The sequence below is a fragment of the Engraulis encrasicolus genome, chromosome 9 (assembly GCF_034702125.1).
Source record: "Engraulis encrasicolus isolate BLACKSEA-1 chromosome 9, IST_EnEncr_1.0, whole genome shotgun sequence".
Lineage (NCBI taxonomy): Eukaryota > Metazoa > Chordata > Actinopteri > Clupeiformes > Engraulidae > Engraulis > Engraulis encrasicolus.
Genome location: NC_085865.1, coordinates 35,941,288 through 35,953,586, shown reverse-complemented (window position 1 = coordinate 35,953,586; position 12,299 = coordinate 35,941,288). Strand labels below are relative to the sequence as shown.

The 12,299-nt window shown below is 44.8% G+C and overlaps 1 protein-coding gene across 2 annotated transcripts in view; it reads right to left on the bottom strand.

The window, feature by feature from the left end:
* fam49bb (family with sequence similarity 49 member Bb) overlaps window positions 1-12,299 on the bottom strand; it is a 115,090-nt gene that overhangs the window by 80,633 nt on the left and 22,158 nt on the right. Inside the window, exon 2 of one of the 2 annotated variants that reach the window (XM_063207055.1) lies at window positions 7,293-7,375. Coding sequence is in view for 1 of the 2 variants with exons in the window: in XM_063207054.1 (XP_063063124.1) it covers window positions 6,333-6,337 (5 nt within the window). In the remaining variant the exon portion in view is untranslated. Of the gene's footprint in view, window positions 1-6,332; window positions 6,540-7,292; window positions 7,376-12,299 lie in introns of those variants that run through there. The other variant, XM_063207054.1, reaches the window with a different exon arrangement.

Genomic DNA, 12,299 nt, shown 5'->3' with positions numbered 1-12,299 from the left:
CAGCATCATAATCATCATCATAGTCATCATCATCATCATCATCATAATCATCAACATCTCATATAAAAATCTATACAGGAGACATTTCCGGCAGACATACACACAGTACAGTAGATGCCGTTTCGGAGTGTGCAATTCGAGGAGGGTACTGTATAGTGTGTGTGTGTGTAGTGTATTTTTGGAAATGACCCTGGAAGGGCATACTGTAGTGTAGAGGCTGAGCTGAGCTGAGCTGCGCTGCGCTGCGCTGTACTGCGCTGTTCTACTATAAGGGTGGGGCACACTGCCTGGCTGGCCGCCGCCTCTAGCACTAGCATTCGGCTCCTGCTGCTGTGCTGCGCTGGCTGGCTCTGGCTCAGACTGCCTCTGTCTGACGCGAGACGGGAGACACCCTGCCAGCCAGCACTATGCACCAGGAGGCTGGGCTGACTGACTGACTGACTGACTGACTGGCTGGCTTTGGCTGGCTGGATGTATGGATCACTGGCTGACTGGGTAAAAAAAAAATTGATGGTCATATGGCGCCACCTGGTGTTTGTTGGCAGAATTGCAAGGGCAGAATCTGGGTAGCGGCCGGGCAAGGACACTCAAGTGTGTGTGTGTGTGTGTGTGCCACTCCCTTTATTTCTGAAAGCAATTACAAGAGGAATCGTAACCTTCCTCGATTGTTCGCAAGTGGAATTTGAGGAAAGATTTTTAGGTAGCAGTGAAGGACACGTATGCCCTTTCAATCCCTTTCAGTCCAGAAACAGCAATCAGAGGATGTGTAGGGAGAGATGACAGACCCTGCTGGCAGATGATACCACATGGGCAGTGAGAAGTTAGTAAGGGGATATGCATTCAGCTTGTATGGCTGTAGGTTTTGCCCAAAGGAATACTGGTCGTGGGCTTACATGAGTGTCTCCAACGACAGTATTGGTTACAGCAGCAGTTGCATCAGACACTTGGATAACAAAGTCATGACCTCTCCAGTGGCAGTGGAGCACATCACAGTGAGTTGGCCAGTGGGGGACAAATTTCCAAGACACAGACATAGGTACAGACAAGTGCGCACACACACACATTTGTGAGGACCAATATTTTGTTTTAAATACAATACAGCGCCCCAATTATGTGTCTTCTACATAGGCTATGGGTCAAAGACGTGCAAAATGGCATTGTCATTCAGTGTAACGGATACCTTCTGCTGACTGTAATGGTAAAAAAAATGATTTTTAAATTGTTTCAATTGAATGGATGACAGCCGAGGCTTTCACGAATTCACTGAAAAAAAAATCATGACAAAAAGAGTCATGTTTTTTACAGTTACAGTCAGCAGAAGGTAAGTTATCCGTTACACTGAATGACAATTTCATTTTGCACGTCTTTGACTCATAAATACCAAAGTAATGCTGGTCTGCATCTCCTTCTCCGTATATGCAAACTGCAACTCACAAACACCAAAGACACCAAACGGGGGGGAGAGCGGTCCCAATTTCCTTACGTTGTGCTTGATAACAACTTTCCAGTTATCTCCACTGTCCCATTAATAAAAGCGTGAAATACAGAAAAAAACATCTTCACAATCAGACCCAGTGTGTCTGCTTTACTCACTGCCAGAGGCAGCCCACAGCAGCCACTGGCCAAGCCCAGGCAGGCTGTACGTATACCAGTAGTACCAAATCACATGAAGGGCACTTGCCAAGGTCACATCTCCAAATTCTGCCTTTCCCCATGGGTGGCATCAGCACTCCATATCAACCACACCTCATGATCCATTTTTACACTACAGGATTTTGCAGAAACCATAATTAATCCCTAGAATTTACAAGTGAATAGTCAGGATTAAGACTGTAACTCTAAGGAGTAATGATGAAATTTGCCATGGACATTAAGAAATGAAGATACCCAGAAATGAGGAGTGTTTCTGACGATCCACTGTTGAAACCTTATCCAACACTGCCATCTGGTGGCTGATAGGAGAGTTGCAATCAAAGGACATAGGTAATGAGTTCAATTTTAATCGGGGAAAACACTGTGCCAAGAATAGTAATGTAAGCCATTTCACATTATTAACATGCACTGCAAAATTCCAAGCAAGCCACAATCAGCAGCGCATTGATATAAAATGTATGCAAATATGGGGTGAAAATGGGCAATATTGCTATGATAATTCAAACAGCACTCAATTCAAATAGCACTCATTACACATAATAAAAGCAGAATGCAAAAACACCCTTACAATGATAACTGGAGGGCACGTTTATTGTAATCATGTTAATTCTTCTTAAGTCCCTGAATAAAGCAATAAATATATTTGGAGATACAGCCAGATCATAATGTAGTAGTAACCCCAGGCCAGACTCCTTGGTGACCCATGTATGGCTTGTTTTTTTTCATCCAAAACAGCCCAATTGGGCAGAAAAATGCCAAATCTGGCATCCCTGCATAAAGGTCACCTAAAGAGGAGAGGATGCCATTTGGTGCTGCCTAAAACTGGTTGGCTTCAACTCTACCAGTTAGGGGCAGTGTTGCCCCATGGTCTGCCAAGCCATACAAATGGGGCATACATTCACACACATGGCCAAACATGCACACACACTATGATGTGTACACACTCAGATGCAAGCCCACACACACATGCACACACACAGTCACACAGACGCACACAAATGCGGACGCATACACACTCACACAGCCACGGCTTCTTCATCCAAGATCTCTCATCATCAAAGGCTGTGTGTGTGTGAGGGGGTGGTAGAGAAGGGACTCATACGAGGCCCAAATCAAACTAATCCTTCAAAGCCCAGGCTAGGCACCCCTCTGCCACTGCCTCTCTCCACTGCGCAACACAACCAAACTGTGCATCACACAGACTTGCCTATGATTCACTATACACACTGTGAGAGGCCTTCAGTATATTACACATACATTAATGTGCTGACAAGTCGTCGCCCACACAGTGTGTGTGTGTGTGTGTGTGTGTGTGTGTGTGTGTGTGTGTGTGTGTGTGTGTGTGTGTGTGTGTGTGTGTGTGTGTGTGTGTGTGTGTGTGTGTGTGTATGTGATAATGAGGTTGGATTGATGAAGCCACATCATAAGACTGAGTTCCGCTTGTGTGCCAGAAGCATACGGCCCATCTGTACGGTATGAGCATGTGTGTACCAGTCATGAAGGAACACAGGAATGTTCTGCAGTCAGTGAGTGAGTGAGTGAGTGAGTGAGTGAGTGAGTGAGTGAGTGAGTGAGTGAGTGAGTGAGTGAGTGAGTGAGTGAGTGAGTGAGTGAGTGATAGATAGATAGATAGATAGATAGATAGATAGATAGATAGATAGATAGATAGATAGATAGATAGATAGATAGATAGATAGATAGATAGATAGATAGATAGATAGATAGATAGATAGATAGACATACACAGACAAAGCGTGTGTATCTGTGAGTCAGTGTGAATTACAGGTATGAGACTGTGTGTCATCAGCTGCAAAGTGCCGTCTGATGACACCAGGCAGGCAAGCAGTCAGTCAGGCAAGCAGGCAGGGGTGTGACTCTTCACCCCAGCCCTCAGCTCTCACGCTAATTACCTATGATTACCTGGGGCACCGCTAGCTGGGCTCTATGGCAACAGGAAGATGATACAAACAGACACTGCTGTAGCCATTAGCAACCACGGTTACAGTACAGTACAGTGCAGTGCAGTGCAGCGCAGTGCAGTGCAGTGCACAGTGCAGGCTAGTAGCTTTGGTGGTGCCAGCAGCATGGAGAGCTATGCTAGAATATCTTCCAAAAATGCTGATTTTTTTGTTGTTGTTGAATGCAATTGTTGAATGTTGCAGAGTAATATCGTGGGAACGAACAAGCCTTTTTACTTGCTGAAACGAGGTCTGGTTATGCACATAATATGAAAGAAATGCCATGTTTGAATATAGAACAAATGCCATGGCTTGTTTTCACTGTTACTATTGTAAGCCTGTATTTGCATATTTCCTGCACGCCTGCATCCCTGACTGTAGAGTCAGCAGTAATATCAATGAAGAGTGAAGACTCAGTCATGTCAGGAACTATCTGGCTATCCATGTCAACACGTGAACTCTAGAAGGAACATGATGCAGCCACATTCATTTCAACACATCTTCCACCAATTTGCCGACTCATTTGCCACCAAGTCAGGACCTCAACAATATGATCACAAAATGAAAGCCGGTACCGGTAGGCACAGTCAATATGTTTCCATTTATGTGTTTCAGAAAATATGCGCCCCTGTAAATCAGCATAAAACCACTGACAATTCAACACCGCATTATCCATAACGTAGCCTTAGGGGACAGGAAGGCTGTTTAAAACACAGCCCTGAGCATTTAAGCGTGTCATTATTTCCAATTGCATGACATATTTCCTACACAATGTGACAATGTGTGAGCGTGCATGTACATGCATGTGGATCTGTGGGTGTGTGCATAAGTTAGGCGGGAACCTGCATAACCAGAGGCATCAATCCTGAACTCGGAAAGTAAACGCTCCTGCCACGTTTCCCTTCCAGCACTGCTGACTTCTCTGGCTGCAGATACATGCAGAGAATATTCAAATTTTAAACGCAATGGTGGCAATATTGATATTGTTTCTTTGAAAGTTAGGACGCACACATCCATAAAAACAATAATCTAGGTGCTGGACAAAAGCGGTAGACGGTGTGATAGAGTGGTCCGCACACTGGGATCGAGCTACAAAAATATACACAATTTTTTTCATCAAGTGTGCGCGCGATTCGTGTAAACTCTTCATTTTTTCTCAATTTGGCCGTGTCCTGGGAATATTCCAGTTGCAGAATGCTGTCCCACACTTGTAAACAGAGTATTCCGGAACTTGTTTTAAACTGAATACAGACAGTATTCCATTCAAAACCAGAATACTCTGTGCATGTAACTATGCTCAATGAGTAGCTGATCTGACGGTCTTGTATTGTCATCAGCTGTTTGGATCAAATTCATGGCATGTTGTTGATTTTCTGAATTCGAGACTGATACTTGCTGCTCACTGGCTTTGCAAATGCCAGCCATTTTATCTTCTTCTGCAAGTACTCTGCAACTGTTGGCATTAGTCTCTTCAAGCCAATCGAGTATGCAGTGCCAACGTGGCAATACTTCTCATCAATAAGTGCTGTCTTGTTGACACCTCTGCTCACTGGCTTTTAAAACATCCCCACCTCCTCCAAAACAGACCGTCTGCAAATAACATGTTCTTTTTCATTCCAAACCAAGAAACTTGTGAAGACTTCACTGCTAACATGCCAACTCTTTTCACAAGATGGCTCTTCTGTCTCCAATACCTATGCACTACCAACAGATTACTTACTTTTAGTTCCCAACAAACCTACTGTACACTACTCACAATACAGCTCTTCTGATTTGAAACCTAGGCACCAACAGATCCTGAGCAAATAACATTTACTTAATTGTTTACAGTCCCTAAACCAACCTACACTGCTGCATCAACGTGACAACTTTTCACGACACGACTCTTCCATTTAAAAAGCTCTGCGCCAACAGATCCTCAAAAAATACACAAACATGTTATTTCTAGTTGCTTGCAAACCCACACTTCCAACATGATGCCGACCTGTCTTGTTACTTCACCACAGATGAGTGGGTTTGAGCCCTTAGCTATACTATTCGTTCCCTAGTGCAGACCTCCAGGGTCTCAGTCCGAGTGGTCATGCTCCACAGCTCACCTGTAGTGTCCACCACGCACGGCTGACCCTTCACCCCAATGTTATGTAAACCCACTAGCGGCCCTCGGGGTGGAAGAGGAAGGGGAAGAGGAAGGGGAAGTCTCGATGCCAGCATTAGTTATGTCCACTTCACTTCATGGCAACACACCACATCGCATTGTAGTACTTTCACCACCAGCAACAACAGCACAAATACAACAATGCATTCAGCAGTGAAGCGATGAAATGGATCAAACCCTGGCAAGGGAGAGTGCAGAGCAACATGGTACTTTATTTTGTTTATACACTTGCTGTTATGTCTTTCTCATGTCCTTTTTCAGTCAATGATAGAGAATGATTTTGAGATGAATTGGAAATAAAAAAGTATAGAATGAGAGGGATAGAGGGATCAGACTCTCCTCTCGAAGACACACTGGAGTGGACATTCAAAACCGCCTGTTTTTAGGAGTCTGTTTATAAAGTGAGGGGAGTTTTCCACAGCCACTTTTGTATTGCCCCTGCACCCTGCTTTGCGATGTTATTAGGTCATAAACATGCATTAATGTATCATTATTAGCTATGGTTGGACAAGGACTATGTGCTAGACTGTGCATGCAGAGACCAATATAGTATTTACAGTACTCACTGCATGTAGGTGCAGCAAGAGTCGCTTGGCAGAGCCACGATGACTAGATATAGAGTGCCTACCCAGAGCGGGCTTCACAACAGAGAGGAAAGAATAAATCATGAGTGCAAGTGTTTTACAAAAATAATCAGCTAATTATTAAAATAAGGAGCGCAAGTTCTCAGCCTCCGATATGGGTATATCAGAACAAAGCACAGAGCATTGAGTCCTACAATCACACAGTGGGGAACAATACACATTTAAATAGCTGATGCAAGTGGTATGAAATACCGTAGTACTTATTTATGTTCTATATTCAAGCACACAGTAGGTGTTTTAAAGGTCTTTTTAAAGGAGGTTTTGTCTTTAATATATGAATCGTCAACTACACAACCCCTTCCCATAGAAAGTGCAGGCATTTGTGTGTGGGAGGGAAAGATAACACCAATGAAGTTAATGTTTTACAAGTCGATCAAAAATCAAACTCAAAACAACATCAGCCATCAGAGGTTATGATGAAACTCAACATCAGTCAATATGGAAAAAAGATGATAACGTGATCAAGTGTTTTATCTTTGCATCATCAGTCTTATGGTTCAAGACTATTTCAGCATACCCATATGCACAGAAGACACTGACAAATTGAAATGCCATCAATCTGCTTGGTCAGACATTACATTAGACAATGTGCCAAGGACGGCTCACATGTGAGAAGAGTAGTTGAGACCAGCTAACAGACACTTGTTTTCAGTGTGTAAAGGAAGAATCCAATACAGCACTCTGATGAAGGCTTAGAGCCGAAATATCAGCACACCAATAGATAAAGTGGTGACAACGACAACATAAAGGAGCAGTAGCAGCAGTGATGGGCGGTTCTTCTACACACTGAAAACAATGACACTTTGAAAAGCTGCACCTGTAAATAAAGACATTCAAAGTGTAAGGGACCTGGGCTGCAAAGCTGACAGACAAGACTCTTACCAGCAGGCAGACTCTGGAGGTGTGAGGAGCAAGGCCCTGCCTGGCGCTCGGCCGAGGTCAGTCTATCCCGCGACGCTCAGAATCTGGAAGAGAGAGAGAGAGAGAGAGTGAGAGAGACAGAGAGAGAGAGAGAGAGAGTGAGAGATGGTGAGAATCTGTTGTCTGAAGTGCAATGGCTTACTCAAAGGTCATTCTCACCAAGGACATTAAAAAAGCGACTACAACAAGGTTTTAGTCACCATTATTTTTTCTTGGTTTACATAACACCTTAACTCTTAAACATTATCAATAACAAAAAGCAACCAAACGGATCTTAAAAGGAAGGCAAGGCGGCAAGAGGATTTTGAGCGAACAACATAAGTAGCCTTCGGTTTCAGGTAGCCACCAGAGCCAGAAAGGTTAGGGACCTCTGCTCTCAGGCCAGAAGAGTTGCACCCGCCATGTAAGACATATGAGGGACCCCCCAGGTTGGGACGACTCCCCCCAAACGGAGCGCCTAAGTGTGTGTGTGTGTGTGTGGGGGTGACCTCTCTCTCTCCCCGCTTCGCTTTCACTTGGAATGGGCATATGGCAACAGCATAATTGCGCTGACCAATTATAGCTGTCAAACTAAATCAACGTCCAAGATGGGTGTGGGGTACGAGGGTGGTGGTTGCAGTGCTCAAAAGCAGCTTATGGGCTCTTTGGCAACGATTATGACACTGCTGGGTTCCTGCATCAGCTGTTTGGGGTGGCTATGCCGCGCTGCTGAGAGATGGATGGATGACTGGAGGGAGAGATGGAAGGAGAAGACTGCTGCTGTATGCTGTACGGGCAATTCAGGAGCAGCTCAGCTCAATACTGCTGCAAATGCATGAGCCTCACTACCGGTAAACAGGAGATGAGACCTGCCACACCCAAGGCCGATGCCGATGCAGATGATTCGGTGTGCGAGTGTGTGTGTGTGTGTGTGTGTGTGTGTGTGTGTGTGTGTGTGTTGCAGGTGCTTGGGGGTATTTTTTGTGTTGATGGTTCAGCTTGGCTTATTTTAAAGAGGAAATCTAGTCAGCCAAGTGCATCTGAGCGCATCAGAGAGTTTGTGAACATGTGCATGTGTGTGTGTGTGTGTGTGTGTGTGTGTGTGTGTGTGTGTGTGTGCACGTGCGTGTATGCCTTATCTGATAATATGGATTGTGTACACCCATCTGTTTCGACCGATGAACATTAGGCCAATGCAGCACTTTCTATTCCCAACCCCCCACCACACACACACACACACACACACACACACACACACACACACACACACACACACACACACACACACACACACACACACACACACACACACACACACACACACACACACACACACACACACACACACACACACACACCCACACACACACACACACTTTCAGCCCACGCCACATGGCGGTATCAACTGGTGGTCAATCTGTGAGAGAAGATACTTTATTTCTGCCATCAAAAATACTGTGATAAAGTTACTGTTCTTGCACTCAGCATACTGCAAATGACTCAAAATGCTTAACTGCAGTGGCTCAGTGGGCTGAGGCGCAATAGCATAAATCTGGGAACCCAGGTTCGAGTCTGGCCTGGGGTCACTTCCCGATCTGTTCCCGTTTCTCTAGCCAACCAACAGTGGGGGTTAGATGATTTAGTGGCACGTGGAATGCAGAAGTGGCATGCCAAAGGAAGGCTATGCTTTCGGTTGGTGGACACACATTATTCGCCGACAGGTTAGGGTTTGGTCTACAGTTCGACATGTTGGTGGACTGGACAGTTGCTCACTGACAAGTTATGTTTAGGGACAAGTTTCTGTATTGGCACATTTCGACAAATTTAAAAGCATGGCCGTAGTAGCCAACCATAACCAAGAATAGTCATGTGACCGCACTTGGACTGGCATGTGCCACTAAATCATCCAACCCCCTCACTCTACCAATCTCCTGTCTCTTTCTCCCTCTTACACACGCCCCGATCATAATGAAGGCATGAAAGCCCAACACAACATCATTTTAAAGCTTACTGTAAAGGCAACAGTGAGACGATAAGACAATATATCCGCTCTACGCTTTCCAAGGCTACCAAGGAGCAAGCACACTGAAGGCACAGGGAGAAGAAAAGACGACAGCAGAAGAGCTGAGGAGAAGCAGATGATGAGCTCAGCATTTCCCCATTCTCTATTCCTCATTCCTATTATAGGCCCACACCAGTCAATCACCCACACCAACATCCTCAAAATGTCCACAGTCAGCTGATCGTCCGGAGGGAGCAGCCTCAGTCTCAAAGAGCTTAGTTTAGTTTTAAGCAAATCAGAGGTGTATATAAGAAGTAGAAGCACTTACTTATGTAATAACAACACTAGTGAATGATCTTACATCGTCGATACATTAATTATTCCACTGTTTCTAATGCGGTAGAAAAACTTCTACATTTGCTTCATACAATTAAGACGTCAGGTCAAGTTTACTTTATTGACAAGGTTAGCGCAGAAGTTTCAAATTGCATGAATGGGCTTGGAGCTAGAAGGCTTTCTTCTATCAGAACTAAAATATCTCCAAGCACCAACAAAAAAAGAAGTCAAACTCAGCAACCTGGATGAATGAGGACTTTCACGGACATGCAGTCACAGTTGTTCTTCACATTATTTTGTGTTTTTTCTTCATGTGCAAACAATATGGAAGAAAGAAAAACAACTAAAAAATCCCCACACCAAAGAGCTTCCAAATTAATTATTTTTTTAGCACGCCTTCTCAAGCCCTTGCGGCCCTTCCTAAGACTGCAGCCTTTCTTTTCCTTCTTTCACTTCCACTTTGCACAGTCCTGCACACTATTCCAGACACTTAGATGTGCACGATCATAATCTGACCATTCAAACAATATTGAAAACCATTCTGCATGTATTTTCTATGACATGCAGTGTAGCCTCAAAATGTGCACCATTCCACCACTGGAATGCTGTATTAGTCGTTCAAAAGACTTGATTATCACAGACAGTACTATACTACTATGACACCACACAGAGCGTTTAGTAATACATTCCGACTTTTTCATTGCCATTCTGGTAGCACCAAATTTATAATAGCTCTTAAGAGATTAAACTAGCAATGTTTCCATGTTTCCCCATAATTGTGATTATGATTATGAAAGGTGCTTGGTGTCAGATACCAGGGCTGTTGGGAAGTCACTCATTTTAGGTGACATGCAACAAATCAGTAACATGAGCGACCTCATCGCACCATCCCACTTCCCCATGCAACTCTGTGAGAGTCTCAGCACACCATCAGGAACTTGTATGCTAAGTATGCACACATAGTACTGGTTATGAAGTGTTGAAATAACCTTAAGAGAGCTGTCGGTAATACATGGGTTCTATTTTTTTTATTTCTCCTGACTGTGCGAAACTAGCTGCGCACAACTCAACCTCTGATTTTTGGAAAGAAACCGCTGTTGGTCAAAAAATTAGCTCACGTGGTTGGCTGTCACTGTCTTGCCCCTCCTCAAAACACAGTGTTGACTGACAAAAAAAAACATCTATAGCGATCTCTGTCAGAGGCGATTGATGCAGCCAGGGATTTAAAGGATCAGTAGTTGTGATGAGTGATTTGACACCTCTCTGCTCAATGTGACAATGATGCACTGTTGCATGTTGCGTGTGATTGTGTGGGCACAGGCCCAGGTGATTCACACCCTCAGAATTCACTCTCAGTGCCAAACAGCATGTCATAGTGGCAGGGCCTTTGTTATTTGGTGGTTAACAAAAACAAAATGGCCCATACGACAAAGAAATGAGTCCTATAGTGCTACATTTGAAGCAAATGAGAAAGGGAATAAAATAAATAAATACATACAGCCTGGGTCCTCCTATATTGGATGTGATGGTACACGGTCACTGAATAATGTCATGTTCAAGTCAATCTGGCCAACATGCCAGAGTTACAATACTCAAGCACTACCTGGTTTGGAAAAATCTGCACCAATTAAAATCCTACTTCTGACAATTTCCCATCTATGGGAGGTTTATCGGGGCCAAACACGGTTTTAGAACTGGGTACACCAACCAGGCTACAGTATCTTGACTCCCCTTCATTGGCCTGTATGTCTCATGCTGTGTGTTACGACGACCAGGTTACCTTCCCTGACTCCTCTTAATTGGCCTGTATGACTCACGCTGCGCGTTATATCTGTACGACGGCTAGGTTACCTTCCCTGACTCCTCTTCATTGGCCTGTATGTCTCACACTGTGCGCTAATCACCTCAGTGTTATTTCATGTCAGTCTCTTTTACATCCCCCCCCCCAACTTCCCTCTTTTCAAGGTAGGACTAGGAGCGTGTCGGCAGCCCAGTAGCAGCGGGTGGGAGGCGCTAGGACCATGAGAGGCACAGATAAACTATTTCCTCTTGTGCAACACTTCCTCTCATTCAAACGCCGGCTTCAGCTTTTCCAACCAGCCAACCTCTCTTTTTATTAGCACTGTGTCGCACTCTCTCTCTATCCCGTCTCTCTCTCCCTCCAAGTCTGCCCTTCTCCCTCAGTCTCTTCCTTCCCTCTCTCTCTTTTCTTCTTCTCCATCTTCACTTACCCTGTTCCCTTCAGTCTTGGTCTCTTCCCCTCTCTCTGTCTGTCTCTTACTCACTCGCTCTCCCCGTCTTTCTCTCCCTCTTGGTCTCTACATTCCTGTCACTCTGAGTGTCAGTCTCCTTGTACACCCCCCCACCCCCTCCGTGTCTGTCTCTCTTAGTCAGTCTCTCTCCCCTTCTCTCTTTCTCGGTCTCTCTAGCCGTCTTTCTCTTGGTCTCTCCATTCCAGTCACTCTCAGTCTCCCTCTATCCCTCTCTATTTCTCCCTCTCCCTATTAATCTCTGCTTCCTCTTTGGCGGCCTGGCTGTTCTCAGACAACCCCTTTGCCCTACAATGCACTGCCTGCCTGCCTGCCTGTATGCCTTTCCTTGTACCCGTGTAAACCACACTGCTAGCCGTTCTACGTGCCTGAATCAAGGAG